Below are 26,927 nucleotides of genomic sequence, written 5' to 3'. Positions count from 1 at the left end.
ACAGGAGGCATTGATCAGTCGGTCTTAAAGGAGCTTCCTCCCGAGTTGGTGGCAGAAATCGAGTCCTCCATGCCACTATGTGAACGCGTGAAGATGAACAAACGCAAGCGCAGCACTGTAAACGAGAAGCCCAAATACGCAGAGATTAGCTCTGATGATGACCACGAAAGTGAAGAAGACTTTGAGCGTGAGTATCCACTGTACGGTCTCTGCCTCTGTAAGCTATAGTGATAATGTTAACATTGTGGGGGTGAGAAGAAAAATATTTTTTGCACCAGATCTCTTGCGGGACCATATTTAGGTGATTGCGGGGCCATATTTAGGAGATTGCGGGGCCATATTTAGGAGATTGCGGGGCCATATTTAGGAGATTGCAGGGCCATATTTAGGAGATTGCGGGGCCATATTTAGGAGATTGCGGGCCATATTTAAGTGTGTTCTTTAGGAGCTTGTCAGGAGGCTGCAAGCTTTAAATGTGTGCACCCCTGGCGATTCGCGCCAGAATGAAGCGCAAATTAAAATGTTCCATTGTGTGCCATCTAGTGGCATCAACGTGGAATAAGCTTCACTTCCTGCGAGTTTAAGGTATTATTTCTTAAATATTGTCCATGCAACAGTTCATGTTTTCAGTATTTCTGTCTGGTAATTATTACTGACCGAGCCAAGTATGCAAAGTCTCCAGTGCACGATTATAGGAATGAATACATGAGAACCGCATGTGGTAAAAACGGGATTAAGTTCTTAGATATTTGGTTTTCTAATGCAGAGCAACTTTGGGAATAATTTAGCAGCACCAGGTCACACGTATGACCTGTTCAAAACACATGAATCGCTTCTGTTTATTTCAGCTTCCAAAAAAAGACACAAAAAAAATCGGGCTGACGATGAGTGGAAATGTGAAGAGCGGGAAAGACGCAGTTCCGGGGATCACAGGCGCAGTGGAAATGATAATAGGCGGAGCGGTCGCTACAGAGAGCGTAGTCCGGAAGACTCGGACATGGAAGAGTCTCCGCCTCCGAGCCTCAGCGAAGGTAACGTTATAACATTATCTACTGTGCAAGGCAATAACAGGCACTATAAGAGCGGGGTACAAGCGTTATTAACTGTGTGTCTTACTACTGTACAGGGGACTTATGCCTGGTAAGCAGTGTGTGGGGCATGAGGTCAAACGGTCGACAGGCATTAAACTGACTTATTGACCCCTTTAATGTGTCGACAATTTGCCTTTCAACCAATAGTGGTATTGAATACTGCTATATGTGCTTCATGTACAATCATACCACTTTTACACCAAAACTGCTGGGTCGCACCCGGGTGCAACCCAGCGTCCCCCGGCATTACGCCAGGTAGGAGATGCCGGTGAATTCGGGCCCTGAGCTGGAGCTCGGAGATGACATCTCCAAGCGCCGGGAAAACCGCCGACCGTCACCCCCGCAACGATGACCGACACGCTGGGGGCAAGCCCAGCACCCAGGTAAGCTGCTGGGCTGCCCCCCCGCCTCCGTCCATGATGTGAATGGATTCCACACGCAGGCATCTATTCACCTCTGCTGCTGTCTGCATAGTACCGCTGTAAGCAGCCCCTGCCCAACCTCTGGACTGACCTCAGGGCGATGCTGTCCGGAGGTTGGAGCTCCCTGATTGGAGGAAATGGTTCTGAACATTTGCCGGGTCGGACACCGGGTAACAGGACCCGGGTTATTTTTTATTTTTTGCCCTTTTACACCAAGCCCCGGCCCAGACTGGAGCAGCACTAATCCGGGTCGCGGCTCTGGTGTAAAAGGGGTATCAGTGTATTAAAGGTTTGTAATCTGTATTAGGGATTCCATTGCACGTCTCCATTATTTAACTTAATTTACTGCGTTATTTGTTTTCAACGTAATTGGGTGTTTCCTCCCCCCAGTGGCACGGAAAATGAAGAAGAAAGAGAAGCAGAAAAAGAGGAAAGCTTACGAGCCCAAACTAACACCTGAAGGTAAATATGCAGAACCATCAGCATGGTGTAACATGGGCCTGATTTATCGCAACGGAAAGGCTTCCATGCCAAAATTTAACCCTGAATTAATAGAACCACTTATCGGAGATGACTTGTGAGTTGCAAACGGTTTCGTTTCTTCCAGAATTGATGGATTCCTCAACATTTAAAAGATTTTCTTCAGCGTTAGAAAATATTTTGGAGAACTTGGAAGACATGGACTTCACAACGTTTGGTAAGACGGGATGGTCGCAGAGTTTGGGGGTAAAAATAAAAGTGAATGCAAAGTTACCATAAACTCCTGCAGGTTTACTATTGACAGTATATCTAACATTCCATTCCGGCCCAAGATCAGACCATCTCATATCAAGTGTACCAACTCCCAGGCCTCACGTCTCGCTTGTCTGTTGTTTCAGGGGACGATGAGGAAATCCCTCAGGACCTTCTGCTGGGAAAACATCAGCTGACTGAACTGGGCAGTGAGTCTGCTAAAATAAAAGCTATGGGTATTATGAATAAAGTAAGAAAGAACTCTCTCCTTCCCTATATATATTATCCTCACTAGTCCAATTTTTTACTTCAACTTCATCTTTTTCCCAATATCTCAGATCTCTTCTGAAAAAATGGTAAAGTTACTTGGCATCCTTGAGAAGAACATCCAAGATGGCTCCAAGCTTTCCACCATGTTGAACCATGTGAGTAGCTTCTTTTCTACAGGGACCGTGAAAATCGTACATCCAAGATGTGGTCATAATACCTCAGAAATAAAGCAGAAATTATTTATAATCATATTTCATCTCCCTGTACTTTTAATTAGGTCTTGCTAGTTGTACATATCTGTTTGTGTAATATATTAAGGCGAAAGAACATTAATGTAACATTTAACTTATTACACATGGAGATTATATCGAATTTATACGTCGCTTTCGGGTTAAGTTACTGTAAGTTAGTTTCTGACAGGAATTTTTTTTAAACAGGCCTTGTAAAAATGTAACAACTTTGATCACAATAATGGAGCCCACACACGCACCGATCCCGGCGTGCGTTGTGGGCTTAACTAGCACACATAGCATCGCATCGCATGCCTTGTGCATACGATGTGCATGCGATGCTATGCTAGAAAAAGCTAGTACAAAAAGTATGTGCAGCACATACTTTTTGTACTGTACGATGAGGTGCCGCGGGAGCGCGCACCCCATCGTACAGCATCGCACCGCCGGCAACGGTGCGTGTGTGGGCTCCTTAAGGCCTTACTACCATAACTTTTGAGAGTATCTATCAAAGTAGAACACTGTTGCCCCCCTCCTACACAAGCATGCATACACACACACACACACACACACACACACGCCACTAAAAACGTATTACATTTTGTACTATACAATATTTGTATGTGTTTTTTTAAGAAATGTTTCCCCCTAGTGGTAAAAAAACAAAGTGCGGAAATTGTGGTTTTGGAGGGAAAAACTTTTCTGTGTTTTTTATTTTTTAGAAATAATCTAAGGTAGCATGTGATCTTCGGTCTGTTTTTGTTGTTACTTAATTTCCTGTATTTTATTTTTGGTATGGTAGAACAATGACACAGAAGATGAGGAAAAACTGTGGCGGGATCTGATCATGGAGCGAGTCACAAAGTCAGCCGATGCCTGTTTGACAGCGATCAACATAATGACGTCACCGAGTATGCCGAAGGCAGTTTATATCGAGGACGTGATAGAGCGTGTTCTTCAATACACTAAATTTCACTTACAAAACACACTTTATCCGCAGTATGATCCTGTCTATAGAGTGGATCCACACGGAGGTGAGCCTGTGTTTTATGTTTATTTTTTTTTGCCGGATAATGGGGTATTTTGTGTTGTTGATTTGTTGGGTGGGGGTTATTTCAAATAAAAGTGTGAAACATAGTCTTATAGTGGCCATTTCATATACCCCCCTGTAAGTATTCAATATAAACACTGAAATAGCTTAATTGTGTTTACAGAGAATTGTAGCTTCCCTGTCATCAGCTGTAGTAGCAAACAAGGTGCAAAACAGGAAGTGTGTTATTAAAGGGAAGTCTAGTTTGAAATGAGATGTGAGATAAGTAATTGTGCTATCTTTTTACTTCATTTAACCATCTAATGCCTGTAGTGCAAAAACGCATTTAAAGGATGTCTCTCTACCCCCCTCCTTAATATCCATTGGGAGAACCCTGGAAACACAGCAGTATAGCAGTGCAGCAAGGTTTTTTTGGGCACTCTTAAAATACCTCACAGAAGCCTCAGTGTCTAATCTATATCCAGAGGAGCCTCTGTTAACTTTCTAGTCAAGTCCCACAGTAGGCGAGAGAGAATTCTTGAGGAGATGCTGTACGCCTACAGTGAAATCTGCGGAACCTCCCCCCTTTTTGTCTAAGTTAACAAGGGCTTATACCATTTTATTAACTAGCATGAAGATCCCAAAGCTGCAGATGTATGAGCGTGCTGTGTGCAAAATCTTCCATTCCAACTGTAGATCCTTAAGGTGTTAAACCTATAATACTATTTAAAGTAAGGCAAGTGACCTCCCATGACAACTCTTCAGCAGAAGTCTGTGCTGCTCCTCCTATGAGGCACTCTCCAGCATGGGAGTATGTGGAATGTGCACCAAGTAAGGATTTTAAGCCTTGCCAAAAGGTGGTGGTGGTTAGCAATGTATGATGACTGGTTATATATATATATATATATATATATATATATATATATATATATATATATATATATATATATATATATATATATATATATATATATATACAGGGTACAAATAAGCGGCACTCGGAGACTCACGTACTGGTGAAGAGGTGGAAGTTTTATTCCACTATCTCTAAAGTCTATACAGGAAAACGAACGAGGTGCCTTTGGGCACTGTGCTAAAATCTGGACATTATTTTAAAAAAAAGTCTAGTATTGGGAAAACCTTTGTCCAAAAGAGTATTTTTATTCTTGAATAATTTATCAGGGGTTTCTGACTTTTCACTAACCCAAATGTTAACGATCCTCCTCCGTATAAACATCAAGTTTTCTATGCAGTTTTATATAGAGGAATCCTATCCTATAGAGGAATCCTGTCCAAGTCTTCAGCCACTTGTTTCTCCTGAGAGTCTTATTCCTCCCAGAATTGGACCTCTGCAGCACTTGGTTATACTGACCAGCTAGAATCTAAAGGTGCCCATACACTAGAGCGATCCCTCTTGAACTGCATATGATACAATGTATGCAGTCCTTTTGCATATGATGTTATTGTATGCGATACCAGCTAAGTACAGACCCCAATATGTTTTGTTGCGGTGCATTGATAACTACTCATTGTGGTCTTTTTTTCTTTTTTCTCTCTCTAGGGGGATTAATGAGTTCAAAAGCAAAACGCGCCAAGTGTTCAACCCATAAGCAGAGGGTCATTGTGATGCTGTACAACAAAGTGTGCGACATTGTGGCCAGTTTGTCAGAGTTGCTAGAGATTCAGCTGCTTACGGACACTACAATACTGCAGGTAAGGTGTAGCACTTTGTCATGTAGAATGGGCAGAAGCGAAGATTGGTTGGTTTTGATGAATTGAACAATAGTCTTTCTACGGGAATATTAATTATATAGTACACAGAGGTGTAGAGAGACTGACCACGCATCTACTAGCACTCTGTTGGTCAAGACTTGTCTGCACCTTTAACGGTCGTTATTTTATAACATCCCCCTGTAAGTCCTCCTAGCAGTAATTTATCCCCGGACTTTAAATGTATTGTTATGTCATTGTAGCAACTCTTCTCATTAACAGGTTTCTTCAATGGGAATTACACCATTCTTTGTGGAGAGTGTCAGCGAGTTGCAGCTGTGTGCCATCAAGCTGGTTACTGCGGTAGGAAGCTGCAGGATTGCTTTTTCCATCATACAATTTTTACTATATTACATATAAATTGTATTTTAATTTCTGATTAACTGTCAAACACTCCTATCAAGGATTCCCAGTTCTACACCCACTGACTAGTCTAATCGTTCCCATATCTTCTGATCTGCACTTACATTCCTGCCCTCCTCTTGTTCCACCGTAGCGAAGCACTCACCAGCATCCTTTCCCGCAGCTTTCCAGGGCAGGAGATGTTACATTTAAGCACCGAGGGCATGTTGAGCCTGAGATATAACAGTTGATTGTATTTTCTTTTCTTTTGTTCTTCTGTTGCCGTGTTACAGCGACTTTCCTTGAGGAAAACCAAAATTATTTAAATTGATGCCTGTGTTTCCCATGAGAGTACAAAGAGAGCCCCAGGTTTCTTACACTGCATATTCCTCACAGGTATTTTCCAGGTACGAAAAGCACAGACAGCTGATTTTGGAGGAGCTCTTCACCTCGCTTGCACGGCTGCCAACAAGTAAAAGAAGCCTGCGGAACTTTAGGTAGCCTGTCTTGTGTTTTTTACTTGTACTGTGTTTCATACACGGTTTGCAACTTTGTTTACTGGTTGAAAATATCCTGGTGAATATACTGGACCACATGCCGTTACCGGCTGACTGGAGACATTGTGGCGTTGTATTAGTCACCAAGTGTTTTGAATTACTAATGAAATGCATCTAGATTGGCATCTAGGCCATTGCTTACACAAAATACCAGTATACATTTTTTCACTGGGAACAATCAGCGCGGTTTAAAATCTTCATTTTTCGTTCATACCAGTGGTGGACAGTGGGGTGTGGGTGGAGCTTCAGCTACAGGCACCAAGGAGATGGGATTTCTTTAAGTGCAGCCCAGGCTCCTCCTCCACCGCCACACCCCTTCAGGGAATACTGATACAACTTTCACATCGCAATGCTGGGTCAGACCCAGGGATTTGTTCCCGGATCTGACCCTTTCACACTAAACCTGGGTCATTATACACAAAGTGAACTGTTTAATTCTTTCACACTGCACCTCAACCTGGGTCAACTCGGCAATAACCCAGCTTTTAAGATTCTGTGTTAAAGGGGTATGACTGAAGTGGCGTCTCCAGAGGAGGGGCCGCAGCACAGTTAAAAAGAAAATTTTTTCACTGTGTTTGCAGATCTTGTAATTTTGAGGTGTGGTGAACTGCGCCATTGCTTTCTGGCAATTATACCCAGCTAATGGATTGCATCTTTAGTTCTGAACTTTGCATATTGTACTGTAGTTCATCTGATCTACACGAAAAGATGATATTCCAGTCATAGGCTTCCACAAGGGAAGTTCTGTATGTGCCGTCGTGTCCGTCTGCTCGCTCTTATGCCTGCTTGTGTGCACCAACAGGTTAAACAGCAGCGATGATGATGGGGAGTCTATGTACATCCAGATGGTAACCGCCCTGGTATTGCAGCTCATACAGTGTGTGGTGCACCTACCATCTGATAGAGATCATCCAGAAGAAGAGTCCAACAAGAAAGTAAGATGTAGCAGATTATCCCTTAATTCTGTGAGTTCCAAATGCTGTGGGGCATGGTCAGCAACCTGTCTCTGTGTTCCCAGATTGATCAGGATGTTTTCATCACCAACTCGTACGAAACCGCCATGAGGACCGCGCAGAATTTTCTGTCCATTTTTCTCAAAAAGTAAGTAGGACACTTCATTGTGCTCTGCGGCCATTGGGCATCTCATTGTGCGTCTTTTCATGTGCTGTTATTTGTCTTAGGTGTGGGAGCAAGCAGGGGGAGGAAGACTACCGACCACTGTTTGAGAACTTTGTACAGGACCTTCTGTCTACTGTGAACAAGCCGGAGTGGCCAGCAGCCGAACTCTTGCTGAGCTTGTTGGGGCGACTCTTGGTAATGCTTTTAAACGTTTGTTTCTGTCTTAAGACAAATTTTGATTTAAGTCTCATGAATCATGTTAATGCCGGGTTCCGTTTGCCCTTTCTTTAGCCTCGATTAACAGACACATATTTGATGACTTTATTACTTGTCTCCAGGTCCATCAATTCAGTAACAAGTCAACAGAGATGGCACTTCGCGTGGCGTCTCTGGATTACTTGGGTACGGTGGCTGCGCGGCTCAGAAAGGATGCCGTTACCAGCAAGATGGACCAAGGATCAATCAACAGGATCCTAAAACAGGTAAGGGAACACTTTTCTGGCTTCACATTTACACGCATCTTTGCATGTGGTCATGAACCCTACAGACACTGGATTACTTTGGATTAGATTGTCGTACCCTGTAATGTATTGTCCATCTCGAGCCCATTAGGAAGCCAAAGCTTTATTTGTCCTATAAGAGAAGAGATTATTCCATGATTAAGGCCCATACACACTAGAAGATTCTTTCCAATCTGGCTGGTTGGAATGAAAATATGAAATTTTTGGGGAACAAATTGCTATCAACCATTTGCTCCCAAAAGTTGAAAACTGGACATAAGCAGTCAACTGCATAAATGGATTTAACTAATTTGTCTGAATGACCATTAGTATCTATTTTCCATGTTTAAGAACAAATGGTCAATTGTCATTTGCTCCCAAAAATGTCCAGATTTCCATTCCAACCAGCCAGACTGGAAAGATAATCTTGTAGTGTGTATGGGCCCTTAGTAATGGGGGTGTGTACACAGTGCAATTGCATGGCAAACTAAATGTATTAAATTTGAACGGTATCGTACAGATCTGTATTTTTCGATTTGATTTCAATGCCGCCGGGCATCAGAATCAAATTGGCATAGAATGCGGCTGAAAACTATTCAATTTTGACTATAAGCAAAATTGAATGGAATGCAAGGCAGAATCGCACCATGTGTACGGGGCATAACATCCAGAGGGGCAGATGTATGAAGCAGCGATAAGGGAGAAGTGTGGCCCATGGCAACCAATCGGCACTGAGGAAACTTTTATAATTTGTATAATATATAATTATACAGGGCAGTGAATGGTTACACCGGCTGCTTGACAATGAAAGGGTTTTTGGTGATTTTAGTAAACTCTTATGCTCTTCACTCTTTTGGAGTGAGAGACTTGTCAGATGTCTGCTGCTATTCGTAGTGCAATGAACAATACTTTGTTTTGGAAGTTTTGCCAAACAGTTATGGCCGCTCTGTCCGAAAGCTGCTTTCTAGTGTCCTAGGTGTCTGTTCTATTTAAAATGATGTGAATAGCACCAGGAAGGAGCTCCTGGCGTATTCTAATCAGAATCGCTGCGACCGCCGACTATTGGGGGTACTGCTCACATTCGTCCTGGGCTGCGAGCAGAAATCCAAGAAAACTAGGGCGGCGGTGCTGTTTTGTGCCCCAGTTCGGCGCAAACAGTATCGCTGAAGGGCAGCTAAGTCGAATAATGGAGGATAGCTCCCAGAGCTATTCACAATGTTTTGAATAGAACCGACCCCTTTGTCATTTTTTTTTTATTCTAATATGGGCTAGTGTGGGGGACTCCAGCTGTTGTTAAAATACACCTTACAGCATTCCCTGGCAGAGTTTTAGATTTCACTAGTGAGTAAGATGTATAGTGGACTGTAGACTGTTTTGCTGTCCTTTGTGTCGTATTCTGCCAGTTTCCCTTCAATCCTGGAATAATTAGGGTTCCCAGAATGTATGATCCCTAGAGATAGTGTTCTGCTTGTTATAGTCGGTGTAAGGTCTTTAACATGTTTATTTCCCGGCTTCCATCACTGAAGTCTTCTGAAGGTGATGATGAGATTCAGCAGCTGCAGAAGGCTTTGTTGGATTATCTGGAGGAGAACACAGAGACGGACCCATCTTTAGTGGTAAGTGTGGTTTAATCAGTTCTTTACCCTTTAGCAGGGACATCTTTGGCTGCTAGTATAATGATTTGACGTATGAATAGATGTGTATAATGCCGAGAGACCTCACCCGCTGTCTCCTTTTGCTTTAGTTTTCTCGGAAGTTTTATATAGCTCAGTGGTTCCGTGACACTACAATGGAGACGGAGAAAGCCATGAAATCCCAGAAGGATGAAGACTCAGAAGGAGCGCAGCACGCAAAAGAGGTGGAGTCCACGGGAGACATTATGCGGCGAGCAGAAAAACGCAAAAAGTTCCTCCGTGGGATCATTAAAGCAGCACCATCACAGTTTAGCACTTTGAAGTAAGGCTCGGGAAGTATGTTCCGTGTCAGTTGCTTCAGTCGGTTTCAGTATCTTAACGGTTTTATTCTCAATGTTTTATCGTAGGTCAAGTTCTGACACAGTCGACTATGACGACGCATGTTTGATTGTGCGATACTTGGCCTCCATGAGGCCGTTTGCCCAGAGCTTTGATATTTATTTGACCCAGGTAAATATTAGGGCAGAATTCCAAACTACTCCTGTATGATTGGAGGTGTAATTAATGTTTTTACATTTATTTTTGTATGATTTACATGGAATGTTTTCTTAAGGCCCCCTTACACTTGTCCAAGAAGTTGGGCCTGATTGACTTGAGATTTATCCTATGTGCAGGAGAATCAATCTCTTGGTTAGACCCAATGCGAACGGATTGTACACAACAGGCGCATCAGATTTGACAATCGATCTGAATTGGGTCAAATCTGACAAAATCTCACAAGTGTAAGGGGCTCTTTACACTGGTCATTTTTTTTTTTTTTCCCCAAGTCTCAGAAATTGTTGATTTAAAAGTAAATAAATCATAAGTTAAAAACCAATATAAAAGGATTTAAATTATTGCTAAAATTACGCCTAATAGATGTCTACCGCCACCCTGTGGGCATGTTTAAACATCCTTTGTAGCATTCATTCAGCATTTTTCATTCACAGTTGCAGATTTCTGTTATCAGTTGCCCCCCCACACCCCACCCCATGCATCTCTCCACAATGTGAGAATCCCAGACTTTACTCTCATCCCTGTGGCATGTTGCCTTCTAGTCTTCCATATCCCCCAGTAGCATTATCCCTATCCCGTCCTACCTACATAGCCTCGGATCTGTGTTTGTACACATAATCCCATCCCGATGACTATAGATCCCCATTTATCCCCTTCCTATATATGCGGTTAAGCAGATTCAGGAGTTTTTACGCCTTTACTGTCCATCTAAGGTCAGGTCCATATCAGAGTGGTGTGTTCCCAATCGATATGCTGACCTATTGTGCCTGCTCGTACACACTGCACAATACAGTGGTACAATGACACAATTTAACATGCAGCATAGTATGGTACACCATATCTTCTGATCGACTCCCCAGCACAGCGAACCACCGCAGTGCACAATGAGGCAAACACACAGTGTGATCTGATATGAATTGCCCAGAAACAACATTGTGCCAAGATCATTTAAGTGTGTAAGGGGAGTTTCAGTATCATCTTCACGGTCCATTGTTTACCAGGTGGACAAAAGCGAAAAAACAATTCTTCTCTCAATTGTTTTCCATCTGGCAGTGTCCTATAGTTCTGGATGAGTGAAATAACACAGTCCCTGCAGGGTGAACAGAGTTCGAGGTGGAGCACAGGTGGACAGGTCACTGCTTCCTACAAGACCAACACACTCCTCTCCTAGTCCGATTTGCTGGTGTTAAGCCTGACCCACTTCAGGATCGGTCAAACAGATATTTAGGGGATGAGCCAAAGCTGATCTGGCCCTTGTGAAGTGCATCTAAATGGAAAGCACGATAATAAGAGTGTTGTGCTGGGTGTATTAATTAGTAACGTGTGCACCAGAATCAGTCCGTTTTGTAATGGTTTTCCTTCTGTGTGAACTTTCATAGACTTGATTGTATGAACATTTAGCCGGCATAATACTACATATCTTATATCGAACACTATCAATATAGTGAACTTTAGTTGAGAAATGTTTTGTCTTGTGTCTTGCCCGCTTCCCTGCATTACTTACATCCGAGTGCCGCACCCATTTTGTTCTATTCCAGATTCTGCGGGTACTTGGGGAGAATGCAATTGCAGTCCGAACGAAAGCCATGAAGTGTTTGTCTGAAGTGGTAGCTGTAGATCCAAGCATACTTGCCAGGGTATGTCCTGTAATTGTTTTACTCAGAGCTTAGCCCCTCTCTCTGTATTGCTGTTTGTCATTCCTGTGTTCCCCGCCCTACAGTTGGATATGCAAAGAGGCGTTCACGGGAGACTGATGGACAACTCGACCAGTGTGCGAGAAGCAGCGGTGGAGTTGCTGGGGCGATTCGTGCTGTGTAGACCTCAGCTTGCTGAGCAGTATTATGAGATGCTGGTGGAGAGAATTCTGGTGAGTCTTCCAGTTTTTGTTCATTTACCTGAACGTTTCCCAACGGAAGAACGGCAACGGGTAACTGTGTGACCACTGGCTTCTAAGCAGATTGGAGATTCATTGAATTTCTCTGTTCATACGAATTGGGGGGGGGCATTGGTATTCATGGGTTAGAGACTCAACCAGTTGTGTTAACACTATTTCGGTGACGACTCGTACTTTATACCCCCCTTGTTAGTCAGGATGGGTGTTTTCCACACTGGCTGCCTATGGCTGTAGTACCTTGGAAGTCCAGCTGCATCTAGTATCTAGTTGGTAGCTATGTAATACTTGAAGTAGGCTGAGTAGGCATTACATAAACCCACCTTTACCCATTACTACTTACAGTATTTGCCTGGTACCACCACACAAAGTTAATGGGATGGCTCTGTGTCTGACCGCAGTTGAAGATTATTTAATTCACTGTTCCATTACACTTAGAGGCCTGTATTTAATGCAGCCGGCGAGGGGGTTTAGCGGTGGCGATTGCCGAATACAAGCGACCCTCGCCGCTTAACCCCCACGCCTGTTGCTGGGTTTAAACGGCGACAGGGAAATGCGGTCAATTAAATACTGACCATGCAAGCTGTCACATCTCGCAAACACCATTGAATAAGGGGGTTTGCTGCATTCATACCAGATGTCCATACTGGAAGAAAGATCTTCTCTGTGGGCTTGCCCAGCTTCCCGAAGATGTTTTTAAGCAGGTTTTGGCGAAGTCCGCTAGATGACGTTATTCTGTCACCACAGCTGAACAACAAGGTTGTGATTCTGTAAGGTCTTACATTGGTGGATGGTCTTTAAGGTCTACTCAACTGAAGACATTATTAGGTTTACATGACTAGGTCGACAGTAACGAGATCAGTATACAGTCCATAGGTTGGCACCATAAGGTCATCATAGACAAAAAGTTACCGCCATATGGTTGTCATAGACAAAGGGTAGACATCGACTCTGATTAGGAAAGGTGAAGTGTGACGAGAACAGCAGTAGCGGAGTAAGGTGTTATGACGAGCGCAGCGGTGCACGATGCTAACAGCCTAGTGTGAACACTACACCAGTATATAATGGGATTTTAGTGCTAAGGTAAATCCTTTCTCTGAATCTGTTTGTCAACTGGCCCCCATTTATTATTGTACACCCTGCAGATTATATTGGGAGTGTATACGCCTGGTTGAATCTCTATATCCCTAAGGAACGAAGTTCCCTAAAGTGTGTAACAGAAGAACCAAAATCCTGTGTGTTTACAGTCACACTACCCACTGTATACCTTTATTTTGGGTTTGTGTGTGTGATTTTGATGAGGGCAAAGCAGAATTGGCACATATACAGATTTCATTTCTTCTCTGCACAGGACACTGGTATTAGTGTAAGGAAGAGGGTAATAAAGATCTTGCGAGATATCTGCTTAGAGCAACCAACGTTTCCAAAGATCACAGAGATGTGTGTCAAGATGATCCGGAGAGTCAACGATGAAGAGGGCATTAAGGTAGGCCAGGCACGATCTGAGATGACCCATATTATTGTCTATTATTGTGTAAATAAACTGTAGCTCCAAACTTCCCTGAATTTAAACAAAAAACTTTGATGCTTCCTGGTCTCCACCATTATCATTATAAATGACTTAAGACTGTTTTAAACATTTTGCTGCTCTAAATGCCTCCCGAGCAGTGCCCTGCCCTCGATGCTGAGCATTTGCCACCCGAGCAGTGCCCTGCCCTCGATGCTGAGCATTTGCCACCCGAGCAGTGCCCTGCCCTCGATGCTGAGCATTTGCCACCCGAGCAGTGCCCTGCCCTCGATGCTGAGCATTTGCCACCCGAGCAGTGCCCTGCCCTCGATGCTGAGCATTTGCCACCCGAGCAGTGCCCTGCCCTCGATGCTGAGCATTTGCCACCCGAGCAGTGCCCTGCCCTCGATGCCGAACATTTTCCACCCGTGCAATGCCCGATACTCAGTGCTGTGCTCTTGAAGTCCAAGCAGCGCCCTGCCCATTTGCTTAAAGACATAAATCAAGATTGTGAACATTTAAGCAGTAACCAGGGCTCTAGCCATGGACTAAATAAAGCTTTCGTCGTTAGGATTCCATAATAGTTTACATATTTCTTGTCATTTCTCTCCTATAGAAACTAGTGAACGAAACATTCCAGAAACTGTGGTTCACGCCAACGCCCCAGAATGATAAAGTTGCGATGACCAGAAAGATCTTGAACATAACGGATGTGGTGAGCGATGGGGGGTGTAGATCAGTAGGTACATATACGTGTATGGCACATTGCCCTGACATCGGTTGTGCTTGTCTCTAGGTTGCAGCGTGCAAGGATACGGGTTATGACTGGTTTGAACAACTTCTACAGAACGTGAGTACATGAGACATAATTACCCCTGAACCCCACCTGCTTTTAAAACCGAGCAATCATGTTGTCATTTTATTTTCATCCCCAGCTTTTAAAATCAGAAGAAGATGCCTCCTACAAGCCTGTGAAGAAAGCCTGTACTCAGCTGGTTGACAACCTGGTAGAACACATACTCAAATATGAGGAGTCTATGTCTGGTGCGTTGACTTGCTTCGTATACCAGTTATTCAGCCTTTTAGCGCTTAAATGGGATTAGCAGTTCAAACCCGTGTGATCCATAAAGAATGTTTTTTGTGTTGCAGATTCGGACAACAAAGGTGTGAACTCCGGTCGCTTGGTATCTTGTATCACCACTCTGTTCTTATTCAGCAAGATCCGGCCTCAGCTGATGGTGAAACACGCCATGACCATGCAGCCGTACCTTACCACTAAATGTAGTGTAAGTATTCTGTGCCTCGCTGCTCACTGCTCGGCTGCCTCTCCGTTCAGTCTTGTCTAGTAGATGAGACCTGGATGGAGATATTACAACAACTGGAGCCAGTGTGCTTCATCAGGAGTGATAAATACGTACTTGAATATTTTATGTGCAATGTGAATGTTCTGCAATAGACGGCTGTGTGGTTGGCAGGAGACCGACGCTAAAAAGCTGTGGTGTGATCTTGTTGCCTAGCTACATCACCAAGCCCTCTGGAGCAGAGTGTTCGCTACGGTTTGTCTCTTGTCTGCATCACTTGTGTCAGGCTCTTCTGCACTTTTCTTATCATTTCCTCGGCAGGCTCAGGGATGTTCAGCACGGTTTGGGGGGACTCGGGAGCGCTCGGGGGGACTTGGGAGTTCGGGTTCCTGAGTACTGCCAAGCAGCCCCGAACATCCCTGAGCCTGCCACCTCACTGTCTAAAGTCAATGGCGGCTGGGGCAGCAGTTAATCTGTACGACATCTTGTCATAGCACAAGGGTGTGACTGCTGCATAACTGGGAGTAATAATGTCACACTAGCCCAATAAGCAATGGGAATAAAAAAAAATATATAATCTTAAAATGTGTTTTTCACAAAACTGTGAAGTTCCCAGTTATTAAGCAATAGAGGGTCTGCGGACCTGCTTATTGCACAATATTACTAGTTTTCGATTCACAATCCAATAACGCACATTTACATTCATTTTCTTTAGACTCAGAACGATTTCATGGTAATATGCAACGTTGCCAAGATCTTGGAGCTGGTCGTACCATTAATGGAGCACCCTAGTGAGACCTTCCTTGCCACTATAGAGGAGGATCTCATGAAGCTCATCATCAAATATGGCATGACGGTAAGGCCACTCCCTCCTACTTTCATCTTCTGCGTCCCATTGGACAGCTGTTCGTCCGGCCCATGCAGTTTCTGTATGTAAGTGCAGCATCTGTATAAATGCACACCTCGCTACTGTTCTCATTTTGGACTTGGATTTTCAGAGTATATAATAACCTCTGTCCAAGTTTGTAGTATTCATATTTCTCTCATCTTTTTGTCTTTCAGGTAGTACAACATTGTGTGAGCTGCCTAGGGGCCGTGGTAAACAAAGTAACACAAAATTATAAGTTTGTCTGGGCCTGTTTTAATAGATATTATGGTAAGATTATTTTACGTTCTGTTTAGGTTTTCTTGGCCATACTGTACCTGTGGCTTAGCAGTTTATTTTGTTTGTTAATGTTGATTAACTGGCCCGATTTTAGGGTCCCCTGAATTAGGCACAAACATTATATTCTTACTACGTGATGATCCATATGTGGCTTGTTTTATCCAGCAGCCAATACAGTTCCTGTACCCAAGTCTCCTTATAGCTGTGTCTTCACAAAGGCCACAACTAGCATCTGTACAAGCCACAGGTCTCCTTGCGGGTACGCTTTCCCCGCACACAATATTTTGCTATGGAACGAGCAATAGCGAAGGCACAATACCTATGTACATAGAGAGCATATATTGTCAAGTACTGCTATTATTGTAAGTCCAATGAAAACAAGTTATCACCCCCACACGTGGCACTAGGCCAGGTCTTAGTGCATCACACTAGAACCACAACTTCCATTGTTGTCCCAAACTGCCCTCTGCTATCCCTAAACGACCTAGGCCCACCCCACAGTTCTGTAAGGTAGCTTTCATCTTTATTTCATAATATCTTTCTCAACCTCTACAGCGTGTGCACCTCTAGCGGAACTTTGTCGGGCAGGCGTTTTGCTCCTCCCATCAGATAATAAATTTTACAACACCTGTAGAGCTGGTGCATTCACATGTAATGAAAATAGGTGCAATAAAATAACAAGGATACATATATGCGGTTGGAAGCAATGGGCTCGGCTGATTTCTACAGATGAATTAATGAATCTGTCCTAATTTTTCATACATTTGTCAATGTAAGGGTACCTGAAGAATCACAGTGAATGGAATGCCATAAAACCAGTTCGCTATCATAGATGCTCTAGGTCACTGATTCTCAACCTCAGTCCTTAAGTACCCCCTAACAGTGCACATTATCCACGTCTCCACACAGAATCACAAGTGACATAATTAGCACCACCTGTGGATCTTTTACAATATGTCAGTGAGCAATGAGTGACCTGTTGGGGGTACTTGAGGGCCACTGATCTAGGTTATCCCATGTGACCTGTAAGAAGTTATTAAAGTATCAAACCAGCATTGTCCCTAGCGAGTCAATTTGTTTGGAGTGATTAACCGAGTGAGTACCCTCCGGCCTCACACAGAACAAATGAAAGGATCTTTTGTCCGTCCAAATATATCTAGAGGAGAGCTTGCCGCATCTACAGTTTAGGGGATACATTCGTTCGCTAAACAGGGCCTTCCTACCCTCTGTCCCGGGGTTATTACCCAGTTTTGTTCTATCACGGTTTCCTCTTGTAAAGAATAGAATATGTTGCACTCTATGAGGAACTGTTATTTTAATTAACAATGCTTATTATACCATATTAGTAGGATAAAAATGGATCTGTATGGCGTGTGTGGGGAAGGGCTGACTTTCAAATCTAAATGTAAAAATTAATGGCAGTGGTTTTCAATTTGTTATGGAGATTAAGGTTTTTTTTTGTATTGGACAATTGTGTCTATTGGGTCGCAGTTAAAAGCTTTTTGGGGTTTCTTTTTGCATTCACTTAAGCAACATTCATAGTTGTTTTGGTACTTGGCAAAGCTAAAAGGCACATTCTGTCATGAGCTCTGTTTCTGGAGTGTATGTCTAAAGCACAGGTTCTCAAATTCTGTCCTCAGGGCCCCACACAGTGCATATTTTGCAGGTCTCCTCACAGAATCACAAGTGAAATAATTTAGCTCCACCTGTGGATCTTTTAAAATTTGTCCGTGAGTAATGAGTGCAACGTGAACTGCGTGGGGTCCTGAGGACCGCGTTTGAGAACCCCTTGGTCTAAAGGATCCAAGTCCAAGGGGCACTAATCCCGGCTCATCTCTCTTCCAGCTCCCTAACCAACTTCCAAAATTTCGCCTTCGGTTTTACAAAAACCTGGCTTTTGACAATTTTTAAGAAGCTTTGGTCAGAGAGATAGTTTCTCACAGTTACACTTTGACCTACTGGGACCAGTCTTCAATCCATTCTGATTGAATTCCTGTGGAAAAGCAGTGGCTTTGTTGAATTCCATTTGTCCTCGGTTGGTCTCCCGTTGCACAGTTCCACCCACCCCCCCCCCCCCCACACACACAAAAAAAAGAATATTTCTAGTTAAGAAACTGGATGTCTCTTCCTCATCCTTTAAAATCGTTCAACCGATACCGCCATATTCCATCTGGATGCAATTTCTTTACTCCTTCATTTGGGTGAGGAAACCTGGGCACTCCATGGCTTCTTTGGCTATACAGGATCCCCTCTTGTATATATCCATTATATTGCATCATCAGAGATTACTCCGGTTTGTTTGGCATATAAAAAAGTAGTTTGGACGGATCACTTCCAGTTCTGGGCATTGACATTTCGGCTTCAGATCTCTGATGCAAAGGGGTTTATATTCTTCCCTATTTTGATATCCAGATGGAATGAATGCCATCTACATCTTTGACCCCAGAAAATCTGTCCTTTCTCGGAACGTGTGTTCACTTGGATAGTGTCCATGGGCGCAGTATTCAATGCAGTGTTTGTACGGCGCGGATGTTTTTTTTTTTTTGTGAGGAAAAGCCATACCGCCTTCTCACGGTATTCTATGTACCGGGGAAATCGTCGCCTTTCAGAGGGCGGTGAGGATTCCCCAAAATGACAAGGTTCACTGCAAATGCAGGGTGAGCCCGCTGCTTATAGCGGTGAGTCATCGCCGTTTTGACGGCTTTACTTGTCGTTTCCACCTCGCCTCAGTGAGCAGCCGAGGGGGGAGCACTGAATACTGATGACGGGCTATCGGCACAGCTTGCCATCAGCCGCCCCTGCATTGAATATACCCCCATATTGCAATTCGCTGACCTACCAAGCCAACCTATGGCATTGGACTGGACCTTATTGTGATACGGGACATCCGTGTTTACTTTTATTGGACACTGGATCTTGGTAAACTGACTCCCTGTTCATTTTCTATGACTTTCACAAATATGTCTGGCATCAAATCAGACCTTGAAGTTGCAGCCGATCCCCCCCCCCCTTGAGCCGCTAGGACTTTCTGCATGTTCTCTTATCGCATGTGGTCCCGCTGCCCCGAGGCTGTTGGAGGTGGGACATGCAAGCAGGTCCGATTTGTCTCTGATCTGATGTGCACGGGATCACGCATCGCATCAGATATCAAACACATACGATTGGCCACTTTTTATCTGATTTCTTGGTCCGATACGGCAGAATTGGGGGAGAAGTTGCCAAATTGGACGAGTATGACCAGCTTTAAAGTGACACTGATGGACAAATCTGCACAGCTTGTGTCTTAGATAGGGCCTTATTCAGATCTGAGCTCAGTACAAATTTGTTTGGAATATGGGCAAAACCATGTGCATTGCAGGTGGGGCAGATGTAACGTGCAGAGAGTTAAATTTGGATGGGGTGTGCTGAAACTGAATCTAAATTGCAGTGTAAAAATAATGCAGCCAGTATTTACCGTGCACAGAAACAAAATAACTCACACAAATTGAACTCTCTCTGCACACGTTACATCTGCCCCACCTGCAGTGCACATGGTTTTGCCCATTTTCAAAACAAATTTTGTACTGAGCTCAGATCTGAATAAGGGCCATAGTGTGAGACGTGTAATTTCAGTGACTCCACACACATACACGTTCCCTGCATCCTTGCCTTTCTCCAAGGCACAGCCATTGCAGGAAACTGTAGACAGGATTACGATCACTATTCCACTTGATGATCCATTTAAAGTGGATATTGCTACTGTGGTTCTTTTGGGGTTTGCTTTGGTTATGGCTTGTGTATAGTCTTATTCCTTGTTGCTTTATGAAGTCGGAGCTCTCTGACTACAGAAGAAGGTTATGTAAGAATTATAAGAGTGTTAATGTTTCGTGTTTGCCAGTATGTCCTGTGGATAGTGGTAACCCCATTGCAACTCTGGCCCAGGAGAGAGGAAAATGAATTGATGGGTTTTTCCTTATTAAATGAAATGACTTTTTGTAAGAGAAAGAGATGACAAAGTTTAGTTGTACATTTTACTGAAGTAATTTTTAAAATGTAACTTTTTTTTTTTTTGTAGGAGCTCTAATAAAATTAAAAACAGAACATCAGGACGACCCAAATAGCACAGTCTTGACGACAAACAAACCAGCCCTCCTAAGATCGCTTTTTACCGTTGGAGCACTGTGTCGCCATTTTGATTTTGATCAGGAAGACTTCAAGGGTAGCAGCAAAGTAAATATTGCAGTTCGTATTCTCCATTTTTACCTCATTTTTTATTTTTCTATTTATTTTGCATCCAATTTTTGTCCATATAAATCATTGCATTTGTGTGTGTGTGTTTATAATATATTTTCATTCATTCTGTGTGTTTGTAATTGTGCACATTACCCTATGAGGTTTTTTTTTGTGTGTGTGGGTTTGGTGTGTGTCTGTATAAGGGGAGTTGGGGGTGTGAGGGGTTGTTTGGGTCGGAGGGTTTAGTGTGACTGTATGAGGGGAGTTTGCGTGGGAGGGGTTGGTGTGTGACTGTATGAGGGGAGTTTGGGTGGGAGGGGTTGGTGTGTGACTGTATGAGGGGAGTTTGGGTGGGAGGGGTTGGTGTTGTGACTATGAGGGGAGTTGGGGTGGGAGGGGTTGGTGTGTGACTGTATGAGGGGAGTTTGTGTGGGAGGGGTTGGTGTGTGACTGTATGAGGGGAGTTTGGGTGGGAGGGGTTGGTGTGTGACTATGAGGGGAGTTTGTGTGGGAGGGGAGGGGTTGGTGTGTGACTGTATGAGGGGAGTTGGGGTGGGAGGGGTTGGTGTGTGACTGTATGAGGGGAGTTGGGGTGGGAGGGGTTGGTGGTTGACTGTATGAGGGGAGTTGGGGTGGGAGGGGTTGGTGTGATGCATAGAGTGGATTTAGATTTGTACTGTATGCAAAAGTTTGGTTACCCTTTTACATTGGACTGTTATAGTGAAATAAATGAACTTGCCCTCTACAGGACACAAATGTAATTTAAGCTAATTTATGAACAAATAATTTCTTAATTTACCTGATTGGTAAAGAGAATAAAAATAAATTGGATGTGGATTTTGCAAGCATTTGGCCGCCCTGTCAGCACTTATACCCCATTCACACCAGCCCTTTTTTCCCAGGTTGGCCCCTTGAACAACCTGGGTGTATTGCTGATGTGAATGGGTCCTGGGGCATGGTGCAGTGGGAACGGATAACCCAGGTCGTGCAACCTGAGTCCTGTTCAAAGTATGAAGGAGGCAGCGCTGTCCGCTCCAAGCACTGCCCCCTCCCTTTGATGATGACTCATCACCCCGCCCCTGTGTGATGTCACCACCCGACAATAAGTCGGGTCACATGGGGATCTTGTGGACCACAAATGCCGGGTCGCTCCTGGAATAGACCCGTGTCCTAATCCCGGGAGCATCCCCGGTATTGGAACCTCCTATAGCATGAATCCTAGATTTAATTTCTTGCCGTTTCTGTTCCAATGATCTTATACCAAGGATTTGTGGGTATTTATCCACTCTTCTTCCATGTGAGGTTCATTTCACGTGCCACGCTCTGCTGTACCAACTGTAAATCGTGATTTGATCCTGTGCTTAATGTGGCAGTGTGCCCTGGCATAGCAAGAGACATCCATTGGTCATGATACTGTCCCTACGCGGAATATACCAGAATTTAACCAAGCCCACCAATAGGAGATAGCTGCTCTGGATACAGGGTCTGTCCAAAAAGTAATGAGACTAAATCCAGGACTTTTTGGGGGGGGGATATTTCTGATGCATATGGTTAACACTCTCCAAAGTATTACCCTTGTGCATCGATACAATGCTGCCAGCATGTCTGCCAAGTTAGTACACCTCCTGGAAGGCATTAATCAGAACATCCTTGAGTGCCCTTGTCACGGCCACTTCCACTTTGTCTACGGTCTGAAAACGGTGTCCTTTCAGGGCGCGTCTGATAAGGGAGATCAAAAAAGTCAGGGCCAGATCCGGACTGTAGGGTGCTTGAGGCAGCGTTGTCAGGTTGTGCTTGGCCAAAAACTCCTCATTTGCAGCGATGTGTGACTTGGCGCATTGTCGTGATGGAGCACCCAGGTAGTGGAAATCTCCTTGCGGATGCGGAGGACCCGGCTTGATATCTCCCCTGTAAAAGGCACCATTGACAGTTTGGCCAGCAGGTAGAAAGTCCTTGTAGACCATACCCTTCGAGTTGAAAAAGTCAATGAGCATGGATTGGTTCTTTGTTTTGCTCAAAGATCCAAGTTTCGCCAACAATACTCAAAAAATAATAATAATAAGTAAATGCTCACTTTGCATATGCCCCAAAAAAGATGGTTTTCTTTTTTTGATTATCAGTAAAAATTTTGGGAACCAATCGGGCACACACATTTTGCATAGCTTTCATTTCACGATTTCTTGCACCGTAGTTTTGGAAGCCCCAACCTTTCTGCTTCCATTCTAACACTGAAACGACAGCCAGTGTACAAAACATTGTGCACTTTCTCCACATTTCACTTATTTCGGCTTGTTGAAGGTTGTCCAGAGCGTGGTTCATCCTTAATGTCTTCTCTGCCTTCCTTGAAGAATTTAAACCAGCGGCAAACTTGCATCTTCAACAAGGATTCCTCGCTGAAGGCCTTTTGAAGCATAACAGTCTCTGTGTACTGACTTCCCGAGTTTAAAACTTGATAGCGTATTGTTGCTCAATAGTATGCTCTACCTGGAACCTCGACCAAGGTAAGAAAAAGACTCTTCGTTTGCAGCTCAATCCACGCACTGTAAAGGCTCACAGGCAACTGCCTCCAACAGGAATGTGCAGCTGAGACACCCCTCCACCTATCTCGCCCTACAGCACCGCCATGCGCCTGTTCTGCGTGGCGTGATTAAAATAAGTCTCATTACTTTTCGGACAGACCCTGTATGTAGTGAAGTAGTTTGAGGGGCCACTCTCGAAGTCCAATAATGATGCCACGCTTCTTTTTATTGTTGGCAATATTTATTTAGTATTCGGGCATTTATAGTATGTTGAAATGTTGTCAAAGTAAGTTTGGTCCAGGCAGAGAGAGTATTTACTGCATTCCATATAGCGATTCAATGGACTATACAGTTTGATCGGGGTCCCCAAGCTATTGCATACACATGGCAATGTATTTATATAGACAGAATTCAGTTAACGAAAGATCAGTTGTATGATTTTAACTTGTGTTATTTTTTTGGGTAGGTTAATATAAAAGACAAAGTTTTGGAACTGCTGTTGTATTTTACCAAGCACTCGGATGAAGAGGTGCAGACAAAAGCCATTATTGGTCTTGGTAAGATAGATACTGGTTTTTATGTTCACTGTGTTTACACGATGTCTTGTATACCCAACGCGGCTGCTCCTGATATAGGGTAACCACAGCCTACGCCATTATACACCGATCAACCATAATATTACAACCACCTGCCTAATATTGTGTAGGTTCCGCTGCAGAAAGAGATCACCGCTATCAGGGCATACCATTACCACGAAGGGTGTACAGTGTTTTCTAGTTGGTACAAGTACAAATAACATTCACATAACTAGTAGGACTCAAGATTTCTCAGAAGAACATAGCCCAGAGCGCCACACTGCCTCCGCCAGCTTCCCTTCTTCCCATAGTGCATCCTGATCTCTGCTCTTCCCTATGTAAACGACATAAATGCACCCGGTTTCTAGAAGGCTACCTTCTACCCTTGCTCTATGGTCCAGTTCTGATGCTCAAGCTCCCATTGTAGTCGGTGGACCAGAGTCAGCATGGGCACTATGTGGCTACACAACCTCATACTTAGCATGCACTGTGTGTTCTGACACCTTTCTATCATATCCAGTGGCTCTTCTGTAGGATAGTACCAGACTAGCTAGCGTTCACTCTCCAAGCTAATACCTGAGGGTTGGGTGTACATGACCTTGTCACCGGTTCATCAGTTGAAACACCGGTAGTTACTAACCACTGCATCCCCAAAACACTCAAAAGATCTTACTTTTAAAAAAAAGCTGACAGTCAAATTCACCTGCTGCCTAATATATGCAGACACTTAATGGGGTCCATTGTAACAAGTTGGTCAATGTTGCTCACATCCCCAGTCAGTGGTTTTAATGTTATGGCTGTTTGGTGTATGTACCTGTATATGGCCCTTGGTATTCCTTTCACAAGCAGATGCTTAATTGTACCTAGCGCAGTAATTCTGGGTACACACTGTGCAATAACGGGCTGGTCACCCATTTCTCAGCTGCCCGGTCTGCCTGTCATTCACAAACCCAAACAGAATAATACCTGACAATTAGTAATGCTGCAAAATGTTCTTCTACGTCAACAAGCAGATGTGTAGCAGCAAATCCAGTGTGTACATAACTATAAATTTCCCTAAAGATGATTGAAGAGAATCCGATCATTCCAGCTGTATTAAATATAATGTATTGTTCCTCTTATCTTGCAATTGTATCCCTAGCTTTTGCTATAAATGGTAGACCTAGTTTATGGACAAGTAGACCTTTTTGTGTTATCTCAACATGTTATATCCTATCATATTTTTTGTCTGTTCCAACCACACCCCAAATGTCACAAATATTTAGCGAGTAAGCCGCACACCCAAGGTTTTCTATTGTGAGCTGATGGAACACACCTCAGTAACAGGAGATCTCCGTCGCTTGGGAATTACAGGGAAGAGCAGGAATGTGGTCATTGCTGAGTTCTGCCCATTTACTTTGTTAGAAAAACTTTCAAGTGTTGAGAATATTTTTATAAATGAATTCTTAATACTTTTGACAAATACATAAGTAAAGTGTACGGCAAGCCCCTTTAAGCAAAATGTGACTATAAAATGTGTACCACCTAGCTTAGGTGGTAGACACCTGAAAATGTTTACTCACAATCCAACAAGCTTGATTTGAGGACATCCAATGTCGAGTGTACAGTACCCGCTAGTGGTTCATCAGTCCGGTCACAAAGCTTATGTCTTTTTAGTTGAGTGAGCAGCATAAATGTCAGGCTGATCATTGGACATACTTACATGTGCTGTGCAGCAAACCAGATACCATCATTCCCGCCTACTGATTTTGAAATGATGATCAGTTTTGAGTTCTGCACTCAAACATGATCAGGCTGGGAAGCGACACAGCGTCTGATCCATATCCGGTCAATGGATCGGCGCTGTGTAGATCAGCAGTCATGTGGTCGAGCACTAATGGTCGGACGTGTCTAGTTAGATGCCCTGAAATAGTCGTCAGCGTCTAGATCAGGGCTGGCCAATTGCGGCCCTCCAGATGTTGATGAACTACACATCCCAGCATGCCTTGCATCAGTTTCAGCATGGCCACATAGCAAAACTAATACAAAGCATCCTGGGATGTGTAGTCCATCAACATCTGGAGGGCCGCAATTGCCCAGCCCTGGTCTCATGGGTCTTCAACCTATGGCCCTCCAGATGTTGTGAAACTACATGTCCCAGCATGCATTGCCACATTTTTTCCTATAAGAGCATGCCAAAACTGTCAGGTCATGCTGGGAAATGTAGTTCCACAACATCTGGAGGGCCACAGGTTGAAGACATGTGGTCTAGATCAACAGTAACAGAAGATTGATGCAAGCTAATGTTTGACAGGAACATGGTTGACACAAGGATTTTTTTTTTTATGATTTCTTTCCTATATCTACAGACACCTAAAATCATGAAAAACTTGTCAATGTCGACTTTTAGCTTATATCGATCTTCTGTAGCTGCAGATCTAGACACTTTTCACTATTTTTAGGCATTGAACTTGACCATTAGTGGTCGACCACTTGAATTTTCGATGTGGACTGTGTCAATCCGCTTTCTCAGAACCGTCTGATCAGCCAGATGATTGCGTAGTGTGTGCGACCTGTGGTCTGCAGAGATGTATAGGATGGCTGATCTCACTGGCAGGGAAGCCACATTCTAACACTTGTCTCGTGTATTGATGTTGCTGGATGGGACATTATTGGTAATCCAACTAACTGTGCTGCATGAACTCACCCTGTTTCTATATTTTTTTTAGGGTTTTCATTCATTCAGCATCCAATTCTCATGTTTGAAGTGGAGGTGAAAAATTTATATAATAACATTCTGTCGGATAAGAGCAGCTCAGTGAACCTAAAAATCCAAGTTCTGAAGAACCTCCAGACCTACCTACAGGAGGAGGACACTCGGATGCAGCAAGCAGACAGAGACTGTGAGTGAGGCCTGACCAGTACCGTCTAGGGACTGCAGCAGGATGATCCTGTCCGGGCTGCTTACACAGGGGATATGATCAGATGAAATAGAATATGTCATCTTCTAATACGGGACTACTTTTGACTTTCAGGGAAAAAGGTTTCCAAGCAGGAAGATCTGAAAGAGATGGGAGATATTTCCTCAGGGATGAGCAGTTCTATTATGCAGCTTTACCTCAAACAGGTCTTGGAGTCGTTCTTCCACCGGCAGTCCAGTGTGCGGCACTTCGCTCTCAATGTCATCGCATTGACGCTGAACCAGGGTCTCATCCATCCTGTGCAGGTGCGCTATGTTCTGCTGTAGGCACCATCTGAAACCTGTCATTTTACAGCCATGGACGGTAGATGTATGAAGTAGAGCCAGTCAGCTGCTCTGTATAATGTTATATTATGCAAATTATAGATGTGACTTCAATGCTGATTGGTTGCCATGGGTAGCTTATCCAGTGGCTCACTTCATGGTTTATAACTGCTTCATACATTACCCCTGAGTTGCTTATGTCATTCTCAATACTTCAACCTTGGGAACCGTGGGGTATAGAGGTTCAGCAAGGTCAAACATGTTTCTTTTTTTTTTTTGTCT

The 26,927-nt window shown here is 43.7% G+C and overlaps 1 protein-coding gene across 3 annotated transcripts in view; it reads left to right on the top strand.

Moving 5' to 3' along the window:
• NIPBL (NIPBL cohesin loading factor) overlaps positions 1–26,927 on the top strand; it is a 110,589-nt gene that overhangs the window by 72,585 nt on the left and 11,077 nt on the right. For 2 of the 3 annotated variants that reach the window (XM_083154668.1, XM_083154686.1), the window contains exons 11-40: positions 5–187; positions 849–1,031; positions 1,904–1,975; positions 2,121–2,210; positions 2,392–2,495; positions 2,584–2,670; positions 3,548–3,779; positions 5,337–5,488; positions 5,768–5,848; positions 6,284–6,384; positions 7,247–7,379; positions 7,463–7,545; positions 7,626–7,758; positions 7,902–8,045; positions 9,590–9,679; positions 9,808–10,019; positions 10,105–10,207; positions 11,791–11,889; positions 11,973–12,119; positions 13,495–13,629; positions 14,267–14,365; positions 14,447–14,500; positions 14,586–14,694; positions 14,800–14,936; positions 15,667–15,807; positions 16,014–16,107; positions 20,171–20,337; positions 23,314–23,404; positions 26,131–26,304; positions 26,437–26,627. In XM_083154668.1, the coding sequence (XP_083010794.1) occupies positions 5–187; positions 849–1,031; positions 1,904–1,975; positions 2,121–2,210; positions 2,392–2,495; positions 2,584–2,670; positions 3,548–3,779; positions 5,337–5,488; positions 5,768–5,848; positions 6,284–6,384; positions 7,247–7,379; positions 7,463–7,545; positions 7,626–7,758; positions 7,902–8,045; positions 9,590–9,679; positions 9,808–10,019; positions 10,105–10,207; positions 11,791–11,889; positions 11,973–12,119; positions 13,495–13,629; positions 14,267–14,365; positions 14,447–14,500; positions 14,586–14,694; positions 14,800–14,936; positions 15,667–15,807; positions 16,014–16,107; positions 20,171–20,337; positions 23,314–23,404; positions 26,131–26,304; positions 26,437–26,627 (3,821 nt within the window). The remainder of the gene's footprint in view (positions 1–4; positions 188–848; positions 1,032–1,903; positions 1,976–2,120; positions 2,211–2,391; positions 2,496–2,583; positions 2,671–3,547; positions 3,780–5,336; positions 5,489–5,767; positions 5,849–6,283; positions 6,385–7,246; positions 7,380–7,462; positions 7,546–7,625; positions 7,759–7,901; positions 8,046–9,589; positions 9,680–9,807; positions 10,020–10,104; positions 10,208–11,790; positions 11,890–11,972; positions 12,120–13,494; positions 13,630–14,266; positions 14,366–14,446; positions 14,501–14,585; positions 14,695–14,799; positions 14,937–15,666; positions 15,808–16,013; positions 16,108–20,170; positions 20,338–23,313; positions 23,405–26,130; positions 26,305–26,436; positions 26,628–26,927) is intronic. The other variant, XM_083154677.1, reaches the window with a different exon arrangement.

The sequence above is a fragment of the Crinia signifera genome, chromosome 1 (assembly GCF_055691185.1).
Source record: "Crinia signifera chromosome 1, ASM5569118v1, whole genome shotgun sequence".
In the NCBI taxonomy this organism is placed as follows: Eukaryota; Metazoa; Chordata; class Amphibia; order Anura; family Myobatrachidae; genus Crinia; species Crinia signifera.
Note: the sequence above shows the minus strand (reverse complement) of the source record. Positions and strands in the feature narration are given on the sequence as shown.